Source organism: Stegodyphus dumicola, chromosome 5 (genome assembly GCF_044657685.1).
Source record: "Stegodyphus dumicola isolate Sdum_Otavi_A_Nest chromosome 5, ASM4465768v1".
Taxonomy (NCBI): Eukaryota; Metazoa; Arthropoda; class Arachnida; order Araneae; family Eresidae; genus Stegodyphus; species Stegodyphus dumicola.
The window spans coordinates 40,267,274-40,284,010 of record NC_140772.1 but is presented as its reverse complement, the minus strand read 5'-3'; the positions used below and the strand labels follow the sequence as shown (position 1 = coordinate 40,284,010).

The following is a 16,737-nucleotide window of genomic DNA, read 5'->3' as shown; positions in this document are numbered from 1 at the left end:
TAATGTAATAAAATATACGGAAAATCAGCATTAAACCTCGATAAATACTTCACACAAATAGCCAAATATTCCCCATTTCCCTTCTAAAAAGAGTTACTACCTTTAACTTTGCTTTAAGAGATTTAAGCAAGCAGTAAGTACTTTAAAAAAAAAAAAAAAAATCTGAAATGTTTCAGATTTTAAATTACGTCCAAAGGGGCGTTTTTTTAACATTTTGTGTGTTACCTTTCTTTATTAAATATCATGTTCCTCGAACTTAAACCATAAGATCCAGTGCAACAGTAATATCGCAAAATAGTTTTAAAACGAGTATATCTTTAGAATTTCCGATACAGAGACTCACGCGCTGGAGATAAAAATGTTTTTTCTGCACAACGTTGCGATTGCTCGCTTTGAAATCCTTGAGTTTGTTAATAAAAAATTCGTCAAAGTTTTAAAAAATAGGAAATCGATCATAAAACAAATTTCAAATTTCAAATTTAGTCTTCCACATGCTCATATTCGTTGGAGGATTACGTTATTCAAAATTCAATGACTCTATGTACCGTTGTTTTATCACAATACGAGAAATATACATACATTTATGCAGATTTTTCATTATTTAATTTCTTCAAATATAATGCAGGACTCTAACATTTTGTGGCAACAGTTTGAAAAGTGAACCGACATTTATGAGTCCGACGCAAAATGCCAAAACGAAACTAATAGTCCTTCGGGATTCAAAATCCCTTTGGACTAAAAAAAAAAAAAAAAACTTGTTCATTTTTATTGATGCTGAAAAAAAGTAAATTTGAAAACACATACACAAAAAAATTAACCATGGGGGTTTCACTTAAGTTTCAGGCTCTCAACCTGCATTTTAGAAGTAGCAAAAGAAACTTTTTTCACTTCAATTATTTAAAACTGTAAGCATAATTTGTGATGAAACATACAAACAGCTTAATTTCTTCTTAATTTATTTGAATAACTCTTAGGAAAAGCAACACCCCTCTTGCACCCCTTCTAAAAATATTTTGCCAAGCCAAATTTATTTTTAATAACTAAGATGCCAAAAGTCTAATAGCTTCTATTTCCCCATTTAAATCCAGAATAAAAGTACAGTCAAAAGTCGTTAATCCAGACTCGTCGGGACTTCGGCGATTCCGGATTATAGATCATCAGTTTAAATCTGGTAAGATGGCATGCAGAAATTACAAAATTAAAAATATGAAACCGTAATTTATGAAATAAAGAACAATTATGATCTAAAGAGTATCAAAATTTACAAAAAGAAAAAACTTAATATTTATTTGTTTACTTTATTAAACATTTCTTTCAATGTAAGTTGTTTAAGTTGCTTCGTTTCATGTGATAATACTTTCTCTTTAATTCTATTAAACAGACATAATTTCTTGTTTAGTTACAAAGTTCCGCTGTTCAAGCCCTAATAATTGCTGTGTCGAGAATACCAACTAATTTGTCAATCGAAATTTTTTCGTTTTCAACAACCACTGTGTCACTTTCTTCACTATCGGAAACGAATTATAATGACGAGGAATTTGATTTAAATCATATCAAAGACGGAGTACATCAAGATGAAATAATTTAGTAAGGAATTATAAGCCAAATAAAAAACATCTGCTCTGAAGATAACGATAGTGCTGACAGATCAACTTCCAATTCATTGCATGCTGTGGCATTTCCCCCGCCGAGCAGCGTGAAATTGATAAACAGATTTCGGATTTCGAAACATACTTTCACTTTAGATCCTTTACATATTAACAAATATATATCGGAAATTCTACTTGATATAATCGAAAGTTTAAGCTTACTTTTATAAAACTGCTCTAACAGTCTGCAAAAAATAATAATCGGGATCCAATTCGAAGATTAAGGAACAACGCAATCTGCAACATTAACTGAATTAGATAATTTTAGCTTAGCTTAGCATCGTCCGTTATACATTAAACGCACATGCATAAACGTTTTATGAGCATGCGCACAAGCATATTCGCAGCCGTAAAGGTCTTACGTGCGCAAGTAAACGCCTATGCACATGCACAGAAAGTTTGTAGCTTTTAGGTCCAGATTATAGATCATTCCGGATTATGGGTGTCTGAATTAACGACTTTTGACTGTACTACTTCTAATTTCAATGTTATTACATAAACCATAAGAACTTGAAATGAAAGACCGTAATATTTTATTATACAATTATTTCAAACTATTACACCATTTTTTAAATTTACATTCATGTTAATTCGTAAATAGTCGAAACATATAAGACTATTCTTCTTTACATTTTTTAAACACATATTAGTAATTTCCGTTCAATTTTATCAGATGAAGGTAACATAGCTAATAATAATACAAGAAAAACAGATAACATAGCTAAATATCCCCAATTTGCAGTTTTAAATGCAAAGATTTTAAACTTTCTTGGTGAAATTTTACTCCTTCCTCACTCCAATGTGGAATTACAGTTTTTGTAAGTAAATACTAAAATTGTTTTCAAAATTTCAATGTTTTGGCTAAACAAATTTTATATCTCCCTCCTCCTCTCCTGCATTCTGGAGTAAGACAATCCTTGTTTGTTAATGTACAGCCCTAAAATTTCCAGAAGTTGAAACATATATATTTAAAATATACACAGAAGCTTAAAACATTACTCTCTTAGGTACTGCTACAAAGACTTTTGAAAATATTAATCTATATTAAAAAACACTTCTTTATTTCATACAAGGAAGAAATTAAAGAAAGTTATGCATAATGAAGCTTCATGAATAGGAAGGACAGGATGTAATAAATATTTAATTTTAGCCCAAACCTACTGAATGCTCAAAATAGTATAATGGTAATAATAATAATCTGAAAGCTTTCAGATTTTTTTATCAGTTTGTATGTTACCTTCATTTATTAAATATCATGTTCTTTGCACTTAAACTATAAAATTTATTTCAACAGCAATATCACAAAAAAGGAAATCTTACGCAAAAAACATCCATGCTTGAAGATGCATGTGATGTTAATGTTAATGGAACACTTTAAAAATGTTGAGTTTGTTAAACAAAAAATCTGATGTGTACACTACATGACTTGCTTGTATTGGAATATTAAATTATACGCATTTTTTCTTGCATTTCATTTAAACTTATTGGACTGAATTAAATCTACTTCGCCGACAGCGCATAAACCACAATAGAATAAATGCATTCTTTAAAATTCACTCTTGTATTTATTTACCATAGTGACACTCTGGCGCTAGATTCACTTGACAGTATTAATAATTATATAACAGTTATATAACAGTTAACTTATATATTTCGTTCATATTATAACTCATAATGCACAAAATTTATATCATTTAAAGAATAGAATTATCTAACCGTTGCCACATGTTCTATTCAAATACTATAATAAAGCTAGAATTATGTATAAAAGAAATTAAGCAAACAAAACAAAAAGAAACAGTCTTAACAGACGATTGAGTATTTCTCATTCAATTAATTCAGTTCTTACTTCGCAAGAAGGCAAAAATACATAAAAAATCAAAATATCTATATTAAAAATTACGAAGTAAATCTTAAACGCTTATTTCCTCGAAAAAATTCCAGAAGGGATTAAGCATGATTTAAATAATAAATGAAGCCGTTATCTTTATTGTTGCGAAGCTAAGTTTCTCTAGATTGGCAACAAATCCACTAGTCTCCTGTTTCAAATGTGAACATCAATGACCGCCATTAAAAAAGGCTTAGCGGCAATTAAACAACTTTAAAATTGCTGATAATTCTAAAAATATTGCACACAGATTTACTAAAGGCATAAAATCCTTAACTGGAAGATAAAAACAACATAATTCAATCATTTTTAAAGCAAAAAATGTAGAATTTACCAACATATAAGAGTAAGGAAACTGAGATCACTGAGCCAGGTAACAGAGTGGATATATATATAAATATATTTATATACGTTTGGTGCGGCCGATTGCAACCAAAATGCGAGGTGCACACATCATCTACATGTTATAGCAGTGTCCTATATACAAAATTTCAACGTTCTGAGGCTACTCGTTTTTGAGTTGTGCGAGATACGTACGTACGCACGTACGTACATACGTTCGTACAGACGCCACGAAAAATTCTCTTCAGAATTAATTTTAAAGCAGTTTTATAATTTTTTTGAAGGAAAAGAGTATTTTATTCTGTCCTTACGTACAGATATCACGCAAAATCATCGTTAAATTGCATTCGATAGCGGTCAAAATGGATATTTTCGTTGAAATATGCTGCCTGAAACTTTTCGCGATTACAATACTTCCTTTTTACTTCGTACAAGGAAGTAAAAATTCATTAAAGTTTTACAAAATATGAAATAGATAATAATAAAAATCTAAAATTTGGACTTCCAGATGCCCATATTCGAATGGAGGACTACTTTATTCAAAATTTGATGTCTCTAGGTACCGTTGTTTTTTCACAATGTAAGAAACATACATACATTCATGCAGATTCTTCATTATTTAATTTCTTTAAACATAATGCAGGGCTCTAATATTTGGTGGTAATAATTTAAAAAGTGATTTAGACTTTTATAATGAACCAACACAAAATAACAAAATGAAATTAATAATAGCCTTTCTGAGCTAATGCTCCTATGGGCTAAAAAAAAGGGGGGAGACAACGAGAAAGAAAAAGAGATGAAAATAAAGAAAATCTATAAGTATTCAGGTTTTAATATCACATCAGTGGATTTATTAATGTTTTCTTTTTCAAGCTCTCCATGAGCATCCCAGGTTAGCAATCTGGTCTTGGACTCACTCCTGCTGACACAGTTTTGTCTTTTTAGCTTTATAATTATGCACTGCTTTCTTTGCATTTACGTCACATAAAATCTAAGAGCAAAATCACAAAGTATTTAAAAAAAAAAAAAAACTCTTTAGAATTCTTGATGTGTTAAGGATTCCATTCATTTTATTACATTAACTATATTATTATTTTAAAAATATAGCCACTTAGGTGAAAAGACACTTAAAAAAGTTATCATAAAAAAAAGAAAAAAGTAAATAATGATTTTAATGAGTCCACCAGGGTCATTTCCTAAAAATATTTAATATTTCTAATTACACATTTCCTGATTTATATATCCTTTTATTTAAATCAAACAGATTAAATAGTAGAAAAAATACTTTTAAGTTTTGCATTTTATTCCTTTTCAATTACTTGGTTTGCTATTGAATGAGAGGAAGATTAAATCTGAAAGTTAAATAACTTATGCTTTGCAGAACATGTTGGTGCATGGAGATAATAAATATTCTATTTGAAGCAGTGACATCATACTGCTTTCAAATAACCGAATTTATGGATTACAGTTAAAAGATAAATATCTTACATTTTGCTGAATGGCACCAGTCTGGCATGCTGAAGATAAAAATGGCTTTATTTTGAACAGTTTTGCCCTTTCTTGCTTTCAAATGGCCGAGTTTGTTAAATTTGTACAAAATATGAAATAAATCAAATTCAAAACTCAGGCTTCAAGGTGCCTATGTTCAGGTGCAGGACTATGTGTATCGAAAATTTAGGGACTGTACGTCCATGGTTTTTCAACAATGAAAGGAACATAACAGATTCTTCATTATTTATTTTTTTAAATAACACATTGTGATAACATTTGGTGGCAACAACTGAAAAGTGATTCTAGCACAAAAGTGAGTTGAAAACTACAACAATAGCATAGAAACAATGCATAAGGGAAGACAAATACTTTTTCGACAATGTATAAGTTTTTTAGTATTCTTTGTTCAGCTATCACAATGCAAATATATTGCTCTTATTTTATTGATATTTCATGTTTCTAAATCTTGAGCCATTACTTACTCCCATAGCACCACAGGTTGTATTTCAATACTCTAGCATTGGAATCCTGAATCAAATTATATGGGATATTCAAAATCTGCAAACTTTTGCATTCTGTCTTCAACTTAACAGGGTTCAATCTTTTCCCCAGATCTATTTCAGTGTCACTATTAAAAATTCAATCTAATACTTCTGACCACTCCATCCAAATGAGATAAGTATTAAGATAGAATTTTTAGAGTTGATACCCGTCAGAAGTTCAGAGGTCTCAGATTTGGAATTTTTATGGCTATTAGATCATCAGTTTAAGTCTAGTAAGATATCATGTAGAAATTATAAAATTAAAAATATGAAATAGTTGTTTATGAAATAATGAATCATTCATAATCTTAGGTAAGTAATCAAAATTTACTTACCAAAAAAATCTCAATATTTATTTGTTTGCTTTATTAAACATTTCTTTGAATGCAAATTGTTTAAAATGCTTCATTTTTTGTGCTAATATCAAGTCCGACTGTTCAAGTTCTGCTATTGCAGAGTTCAGAATTCCTATTAAATTGTCAATCGACTTTTTTTTTTTTTTTTTTTTTTTTTTTTTTTTCTAAACAACCTCTTGTCACTTTCTTCACTGTCTATATTTTCTAGATTTAGAACCATACTACAGATTTTGTTGTCTGTTAGTTGACTTTGGGATTTATCATTGCAATGAAAAACTTGTTATATTACCTTCATTTATTATCACTTCTCCACATTTCTTCAATTAATTTGAAAATTTAGCTCCTTGTTTGTGATATTTGAGAAGCTTCAGATTCATGACTATTATCATAAAGCTTAGCTAATGTCCACTGTACACTATTAGTGATGTGTTACAAAATTGGTGACTAAAGACATGTTATTTCACTATTTATTTTGTCTTGCTTTTATCCCACACTCATGAAGCTAAACTTGAATTATTTTAAAAGTTAAACCTGAATTTTAGCTATTTATTATACTTAAACTTATTTCCAATACATGCTAAAGACTTATCTGAGTCCTGAATAAATAAATTCCCAGATAAAGGCTTATCCAGAGGCTAGATATTTTGCAATACGGGGCAGTTTCTGAGATCCCAATTTCTACTGCCAAGCATCTCCCTAAACTCTAAAAATCTTACTACCTCTAAATTTTTTAATTTCTTAATTTTATTGCTTTGCACTTCCCTAGAGTCTAAAAATTTCCCTTTTCCTAAATTCTGCCATTTGGTATAGCTGCACCAGCTCTGGCACTGAATCTGAGGTCACCAGAATAACAAATTAGTCTCAATTTAAACATTACTATACGTAACTCTTTAGCCTATGAGGATCATTAATAAAAACTTTTTTTTTTTTTTTCGCATATGGAAAGAAACTTTCTTTAAATTGCTTCTCATCGACAGACTCAACACTTTCCAAGTCTCTAATCATCACCAAGGATGATGTCAACATAAAATGTTATTAGCCTCTTTCGTATTCAATTACTAATATTAAAAAAAAAAAAAAAAAAAAAAAAAATGTTTAGACATCCCTGCATGCATGTTGAAATACAGGCAGTGACAAATTAAAAAAGAATAATAATAAAATAATTAAAAATGATTGCGAAGTTGATGTTAGGGATGTACTGAAGGAAGCAGCTAGTCTGCCTGGCCTTATGACATGAAATTAGCTGATACAAATTGTTAAGTAGATGTAAAATAAACCATGTTTCAATGTAAAATGTTTTGATTTGAAATGTATGCAAAGCAAAAGACAGCTATGGAACCAAATTATTGATAAGATTTATGGTAATAATTGGTTTTTTCAATATGGAGGTATTTTATATAGTACTGATGTAAAATTAAGGATCGCTACTCTCTCCACATTTTATTATGGAAAAATATCAAATGTGCATGAATAAAATATACTATAGTACATAGTATATACATATGCATAAAGTATAAAAAATAAGGTTGCTGATGGTTTGGAGGTCTGACTTTCAGATTATTTCGGATATTCGACGAACAGATTTTAGACTTGGTATGGTAATTAGATTCTATACAGTACATATAAAATTTGGCTTTATTAATTAGAGAGATATGCCATAATATGTATCACAAAACTACAATCTAGGAAAATACATTTAATACACAAAATTATTTCATCATATTTTGAACTGTTCGTTAAGTTTACATTTCTAAAATTTGTTACTATTTTGTAAAATAAATTTATACATAAAATAAACTTACTTCACATTAAATCAAAATCTAATATTCAAATATGCCAGAATAATTCATCAATAGTTTTACAGTCACACTTTTCATGGAATAAAAAGTTAAACACTTTTTATATACAGTGATCTTACAAACACAGGAAACCAATAATATATAAACTTACATCAAGCAACCCCCCATATCGCAAAACTGTCAATAATGAATGAATATGACTTTCACTTGTGAAATACAAACGTGTCCTCACATGTCTTTCTGGAGACGACACACCATGGGAATACCTAAAATACAGAAAGTGCAAAAAACTTATTATTTTTTTTTAATACAGAAAGAAAATTTTACAATATATAATCTAATCAGAGAAACCTTTCTTACAATTAAATGAAATACTGTGAAACTAAAAAGTACATTTTGTTTTAAAACACTTTTCTAGTTAATGAAACTACAGAATTCAATGACTGCTCCAAAAAGTGATTACATTTTTTTTTGTCATCATTTATATTTATTTTCATATACTAAATAATAGATCAACAATTCTTTTTGAAAACAAAACACAAACATGGCTAGTATTTTCGTGCATTAAGCTGCAGAAAAATTAATATTAAACACATAAAGTAAGAAATTTAGAACTAATATTTCACAAAGACCAGAAATTGAAGTTCATAATTAATAAATTAAGGCCTGGTGGCGCAATGGCTAGTGCATCGTGCAGCAGCACCACAGGTCCGGGGTTCAATTCCCGGGCTGGGCAAGGTCATCTCAGCCTTTCATCCCTTGATTTCCATCACTTAGGTTGATAAAATGAGTACCAAGTTCGCTTGGGGACTAAATACTGGGGGTCCTGTGATCAAGCTGACCACTTGTTCAGGACATATGCTTACGCACCCCGGGGCCCATGGTCAAGAAAGCAGATTTCGGACACTGCAGTCTTGTCTCATTACTGCTGTTACGCCACTGAGTTTAATTTGATTAATAAATTAATTTTGCTCGTTTGAAATGTTTTGGTTTTAACATTTTAAAATTCTTTGTTACATTTATATGATTATTAGAAATTTATTATGAATTTCAATTTCTGGACTTTGTAAAATATTAGTTCTAAATTTCTTATTTTATGTCTTATACATATATATTATATAAATATTACCAATAAGAATTTTAATACATATGTATAAATATTATTTCAAAGTGATTTTTGGGAAGGAAAAAAAAAACTTACTGTGGATTTAATCTATTTACATTTTCTGTTTCATCAGCAGAAGGATCTATGTTTCGATGAAGATCAGCTCGAATCTTTTTTAAAAGAGGAGTACATATCCCTAAACCAATAGTGAGCTTCTCTTGCTGATTTATGCCATATTCCTAATATTAAAAAAAAATTTTTGAATGCAGCTTTATATACTTAGTTAAATTTGTCCTTATAGTGACATTTTTAATAATATATTTATTAATATTCTTTTTCATTTGACATTATATAATATTGTTGAAATATTTTAATGATAAATAATATGTATAACTATTTTACAAATAAAAATAGATTTAGATTCTAGAAATGATATTTTCGACATTTTGTTTACTTATGTGTCTATCCAAATCAATCATTAGCAACAAAATATTTAGCAGAAATGCAATAATAATTATCTTTAAGAAGAAGCAATGATCAGTTATATACTTTGTTACAAAATACATAGCAAAACTTCAGTAATTTATATAACTTTTGAGAAGTTCTGATTGCTTTCCCTGATTAATGACACTGAAATTATTTTCTCTGTATATCTTTCTCATTAAACTGAAATTCAGTATTACTCCTGAACGTCATCTTCACAAGCAATTATACTCTTGCTGTTGCAAGTATTTAAAAATGCACTTTATTACCAGTTTTATAGCTTACACTTTTATGTTTTAAAACATTTAAAATTTCCTTTAAGAATTAAAAAAATCTTTAACATATTGTGTTTGTAACACTGTTTACATACATTTTTTCAAGAAATATTCTTGTTGTTAAAAGAAAAATTAGAATTACCAATGTAAAAATAAATAAATATATATAAAAATATTAACATTATTCATAAATTTAGGGAGATGAGAAACATTTTTCTGAAGCAAGTATTACACATAAGTGCTTTTGAAATATATACTACAGGATTATAATATTTAAGTAGAAATTTGATTGGAATATCCTTTACTTATTACTGGTTATACATCTTAAAATGAACTAGTTGAAAGTCTCTAGAATACTCAAAGTTACTTATCAGAAAACTAATTAACATTTGAAATAAGTTCTGAAACTTAATGATGATCTGCAATAAAATATTCACATTATAAACTTATTTGAGTACTTTCTGATTTGTCCACAAAACTTTTTAAAGTACTGAAAGTTTTTCCACTACTTTGTTAGCTGCAGCTCCCATTACTAAATCATCATCTTTCTTCTGATTTGTTATTTTATTATAAATTACATTATATATAGAAAAAGAAGAAACATAAAGGTTGGTTTTACACACTCTGGTATAATGTTTTTAAACAGGTCACTAATCATTGATTTCAAAACATGAATTAATTGATTCTGCACCATAGAATTGCGTTATAAACATCAGAATAAGCAAAAAGCTTTCAAAAGAAAAGATAAAAATATAAATATTCGTTTTTCAATAGGATACAGTAATTGGAAAATGTTTCTCTTGTCAAGCAATCTTTTTATTTTCAGAGCACTTTGCTTCAGTTTTACACTTACGTTTTGAAAATTACCAATTGAATTGCTCCCATGTGCAAAAATTACTTAATTTTTCTCACATCTATTTTGAATAGAGGCCATAGTAACTACATCTCCATTTACTTTAGGTATTTTACAACTTTCAATATAGCCTATTATATTAACTCTAGAAGCATTTACTTCTAAAAAAATGTAAGAAATGGATTCCATTGGTTGAGGATTCTAGATAAACATTTCTCTCAGCATGCATATATACATTTGCATTTTTTTTTTTTTTTTTTATTTTAGTATTCTACAGCTGTTTGAATTGTTTCAATTTTTTCTTTATTTCAGAACTCTTTTCAAGATAATAGTAAACATCAACAATGTGTTCACCAACACTTATTGGTAAAGAATCTGTCCCTTTTTCAGCTGCAGTATTTAAGAGGTGACAGGTGTATCTCATAATTTGCAAATATGAATTTTCCTTTTCTAAGATGCCTGCAATACCAATCTTCAGCCTACCATTATTGGTGCATTGTCAGCTAAGCAATTATCGAGAGGAATCGAATTTTCTTTTAAAGTTTTACTAATTAGCCGTGCTATATTAAAGCCTGTAGGGACAGAAAGTAAATTACACTCAACTTCTGAAGACACTGGATTAAAAAAAAAAAAGAAACAACACCTGGGTGCAGTTTTGCATTGGTATTATTGCTTCCACCCACAGAGAGGAAAAACAGAACTGTTTTAATGAAATCAATAACTGAAGATTTACTTTTCATATCCATTTCGTTAACAACTGTAATTTTCATTCTTGCACTTGAGTATTTCTTAGCGATTCTGCTATTAAGAAACATTTTTCTAAATAAAGCTGGAGCATGGTCCGATGTATTTACTGGCAGGATGTACTCTATTAAAAATTCTGAGAATAAGCATGCTGAATTAATACATTTTGCTCCTTCATTTCCTCAGAAATTTTAAAAATTTTTCAACCATAAGTCACACTGTCTTTGTGTTTTTGTATATACATATGTTTAAGAACATCAGCCCTCCCGCTGTGTGAAATAAAAAAATTGCAGTGACAAATGGTACACATTGCAAATATATTAAGATTTCCTCAATGAAATAGTGGATGGAAAGTTAACCATGTACAATTTTTGAAATGTACATGAGTATTTTACATTTTTTGAAGACATAAGATCGCAATGCTCGGTGAAACAAGCAAAATAACAACTTCAATCTTGCTTTATGCTCATTGGCTAAGATATGCCAAATGACCCACAGTGGCACTTGATACTCATTGGAGAATACGAACATGACATTTTCAGATACACATGCTTGCACACACAATACAGAAGCATGCCATAATATTTCTCTGATGAAATGACTTTGGTTTTCTATTATATGTAGCCAAAATTCATTTTTTAGGTTCAAATAACAAAGTATTAAATCAAAAAACACGGGAAATTTTAAGAGAGTATAAAGAGAAAGATGGGAAAAATACAAGATGGTTATAATTTAAGTTACTCAATTTAGACTTATGTAGAACCATTTCTGATACAACTATTTCCCTGAAACTTGGTATATATGCCATATGAACCACGGAGAAAAGAAATTTGCACTAAAAATTAATAGTTAACGTTTTGAAAGACAGATATGCAACATAGAAAGGATACTATGCAAATTTGGAGCATTTTATAAAACAAGTAGGAGATGCTATTAAATAATTTTTCACCATGCCCATAGAGAACAGAGATCGAGCTTTACTCATCAAGTTGTTTTATCAGAACGGCAGTAAAACTGCACTGAGAATACTGATGCTTGAAAGGCTTATGAAAAGAACCTACAATGCAAGAGGGTTTGAAGAAGATGATTACTAAATTTGAAGAGTCCAAGAAGTTGTGTATGCTGTGAGGAAAAGAACAGAAACGTATTTCAAATGTAGGCATAGCAGTTGCTATTCCTGTTCCCAGTATTCTTCGACAAGTATCTGAGCCATATCACATGATTTGTATCCCTCTTGATCGACAGTAATAAAAGGTTCTAAGATTCCATTGTAGAGCGGTATTTATACAAGATCCGATTCTGCAAGAGCAGTATCCTACAAACTTGAACAAACAAACTAGTTTTGTTTGACATTTGGCCAAAATAGTTGTTGACAATGAGTCCCCTTGGAACATTTTGTGATTGGATGAGTTGCATTTTACCCTAAACGATAAGAGTTAATACTCAAAACTGTTGCAAATGGGGTACTGCAAATCCTAATATTGAGCATGTATGGTCTCTGCATCCTGATTACATTTACTGTAGGGCGTGTTTTTATTGCTGATTTCACTTTTGGACCTTCTTTCTTTGAGGAGAATTCTCAATCAAAGCTATTTTAGGTTCCATCAGCAGCAATTCATTCCTGTCTTACAAAAACGAGAATTTTTAGAGCCAACTATCTTGATGCAAGATTTTGCAGCACCTTCACATTGTTAGACCAGTAAAGACACTGCTTTGTGCCCCCATTGGAGATGATTTTATAATTTCAAAAAGCTTTCCTATTTCCCAGGCTCCTCCTTTTCCAGACTTGAATATCTGTGAGTTCAGGTTGTGTGGATTCTTGAAAAGTCATGACTATGCAGGAAGCATATGGATTGTGCCTGACTTGAAAACAAGCATAACATGTCATGTTGCTACAATTGATCAAGAAACCCTTCATACTACTGTTGAACATGATGTAACATGCTTTGAATATATAACTGATGCAAGTGGAATTGCACACTGAACAAATGCTATGATTAAATAAAGTTTTGTGTTTCTAATTTGTGTTTTTTGTTCTTCAAGCATCTCCTTTCATCTGGTGGTTGAAATTTGAAATATAATTTTTTATTGTGGTCCTTTTCCCCATTGTCCATAAAACATATATACCAAGTTCAGATGAAATAATTCTACCAGAACCAAATTTATGTAGGTCTAAATATAACCACCCTGTATGCTGTAAATCATGCTGACGGGAGTGAAGTCGGATATTTGGGAATCTCCTAGCTTAATCATTAAAATTGGAAACTGTGTATTCATTATTCAGTATCAGTTAATGTAAAATGTGTGATCATAGGCAAGATGACTATGAATATAATCTCATTTATTTATTTATTTGTGCCATTTATCTCAAGTAATATAATCTCATTTGAATCAAGAAAATTTACTATCAAAGATCCACATTTCATTTAAAAACTGAATATGCAAGTTAACAAAAAGAGGTAGATGATAATTATAGCTTAAACATGAAATATCACAATGTTTAACAAGCAAGGAATATTATTTACCTGAGGTATAACTATGTCTGCCAATGCTTTAGCATATATATAAAGCTCCTCTGCATGTGGAAATTGAAGGTTGTGATGATTATGCTGCAAATCATATTTAATACAATCATATATATCAGGAACTTTACTAATGTCAAATTTCCCAGATTTTAGTTTGAAATCCTTCTCTAATTTTGACCATCTCCTTTGCATTAGATCCCAAGTTTCCCCGTGATACAATGGAGCCTCTGGAATAGAAATTTTATTCAATTGACCAATTCCATGCAATAAAAGTACATTAAAAAAAGGGCCACCTAAATAAGAAGATATTGTTGTAAAGGCCACAATAACGATGCTGGAAACATAATAACAACAACAATAAAAAGAGGAGAGAAAAAGGAAAGGGGAGAGAAAGTGACATGTGTTTAGAATCAAGAGCAAGATTTATAGAAAATATTCTATATAACATTGAAAAAAATAATTAATAAGTATTAGAATAATTACATTTAAAATGCTCTGAATGTCATGAAATAATTTATTTCACCATTCATATAAGTGGAATGAAACCTCAAACTGGAAAAACATGCTAATGTAAAATTTAAAGTTGGAAAGGGGGAAATTTTTGTCTGTGGCATAGATTTTTTAATAAAATTTTAATGATTTTCTCTGGAAATTTCTTTTTTTCTAGAAATAAACCCAATATGAAATTAATAGGCTATTAATACTACATTATATATATATATATATAAAAAAAAAAAAAAAAAAAAAAAAAAAAAAAAAAAAAAAAAACAATTGCTTCCAAAATTAGACAAATCATCTATGATAAGCTATGGAAAGAACGTTTCATTCACCAATGTTTATGAAAAGAGGTTTAAAAGGTTAAATATTTAAAGTTGATGAGAATGGCATTAACAACAAACTCCTAGTTTATTTTTTTAAATATAACAAAGCACACAAGGGTTAGTCGTCTAAGAGGAGGGATGCCTTAACTTTTTAATGGAAACTGACTACTATTATTCATGTTACACATGAGGACCGAGATCCCACTAGAAAGAACATAATTAATGCATTTTCTGGCCTTTTATATCTTCATGTACATTTCACATTTTTTTCCTATTTTATATATATATATATATTAAGTTTTCAATTTTTATTAAATTTTTTTTTATTATTTGATTTGTTTTTGTAAAGATAGCATTGTTTTGTTTCTTAATTTTCTAATGTTTATTTCAATTACTTTGAGTTCTCTTTCATAATTCCAATTAAGATTGCCACGGTTTAATTTTTATACAAATAATTTTCAATTAACATGCATAAAAAGGAGGGTGTTGGGGGACATTTACTCAAGTATTTTATAAATTTTCCTAAACTGCTTTTCACTCAAAATCTTCTATTAGCAAAAATGCTTAATTCAGAATGAGTTCTTTGGTACTCTACTTTGGTTCTAAATCCCACCACTTCACAGAACTACAATTTTGGCCTAACTTAATTTGCCAGATTGGCATCACCATTCTTACTTTAGTAAAAGACGAAACACCTTCGCATTTATTAATTATTGTTCATTGAATGGGAGTTGGTTTGTTCCCCTTGAAAAAACGACTAATTTGCGATCAATAGCGATAATTACTTGCTATTAATTTAATTTCTGTTTCAAAGATTGAAATTTTTAAATTCAAGTCCCCATAAAACATTTTGATAATTTACATGCAAGTTACTTTAAAACGCAATTTTTGGAATTAAACTTCCTACGTATGGCTTCCCTCTTTTTTGATAATTCTACTAAATTTATTAGGAAATAATATAATCAATATTCCGTTAGTATATATATATAAATATATTTAAGAAATGAGTAATTTCTTCTAATTAACTAAGTAAATCTTAATAAAATTATTTATAAATGTGGCTGAAAATGAATGATTTATTCATTCAAAAACTCCCATGAATGTTATTATTATCAAGAAATCTAGTTATTAACAGTATTATTGATAGATATAAACTATTTAAGCAGGAATTGCAATAAAATTAAAGTGTTTATTAAAGTGTTATAGAAAGCACAGTACATGAGATGCAATGTATACTTAAGTTATAAAGTAGAATGTTTTTAACGTAATTGTCGAACACAACTCAAGTTTCATAAATATTAATAATTTTTTCCACCATCCCTCTCTTTAACTCTCGTAGAAAGTAAACTAAGTGGAAATCAGAAATCAGCAGTAATATTTAACTATTAAAGAAAATAGTGCTTTAATTTGATGAGAGAATTAATTATACTGTAAATATGGTTTTTGATTCAAATGCCTTTCAAAAAGCTAAAAATCATCACATCTCATATTTAAGAAATGCAAAATCATTAAAAATTTTAATGGAAGAGAAAAACGACACAGTAAAATTTAAAATCATGCCCTCCTCCAAATAAACCTTAGAATGACATCAATTTTGAATAAAACTATATAAATTTTGATGGCAAATAGATACAAGTCCCTCACCTTCAGCAAAATTTTTTTTGCATAAACACTTTTTTTTTTTTTTTTCGCCTGAGGAGAAGGGACCTATGCCTGATCACCTTCAAAATAAAGTTTTATTCAATATCTATTTTGCGTAATTTAAAATTTTTAAACCTTTGAAAGTCTTATTAGCTGATATATTAAGTTGCCATAAGACTGAATTAAGCCTCTAAAAATCATAGCCGTTAGTCCTTATAAGATA

At 29.3% G+C, this 16,737-nt stretch overlaps 1 protein-coding gene and 1 long non-coding RNA gene across 8 annotated transcripts in view; one reads left to right on the top strand and one right to left on the bottom strand.

Annotated features, from left to right (window-relative positions):
- The window catches only part of LOC118190279 (uncharacterized), a 71,642-nt gene extending 56,938 nt beyond the window's left edge, over nucleotides 1-14,704 (top strand). The window contains exon 4 of the long non-coding RNA XR_015041106.1: nucleotides 11,096-14,704. This is a non-coding gene — a long non-coding RNA (uncharacterized LOC118190279). The remainder of the gene's footprint in view (nucleotides 1-11,095) is intronic.
- l(1)G0196 (inositol hexakisphosphate and diphosphoinositol-pentakisphosphate kinase) overlaps nucleotides 1-16,737 on the bottom strand; it is a 170,357-nt gene that overhangs the window by 65,568 nt on the left and 88,052 nt on the right. For all 7 annotated transcript variants that reach the window (XM_085816612.1, XM_085816608.1, XM_085816606.1 and 4 more), the window contains 3 exons: nucleotides 14,053-14,279; nucleotides 9,269-9,411; nucleotides 8,219-8,333 (listed from right to left, as the gene is read on the bottom strand). In XM_085816612.1, the coding sequence (XP_085672738.1) occupies nucleotides 8,219-8,333; nucleotides 9,269-9,411; nucleotides 14,053-14,279 (485 nt within the window). The remainder of the gene's footprint in view (nucleotides 1-8,218; nucleotides 8,334-9,268; nucleotides 9,412-14,052; nucleotides 14,280-16,737) is intronic.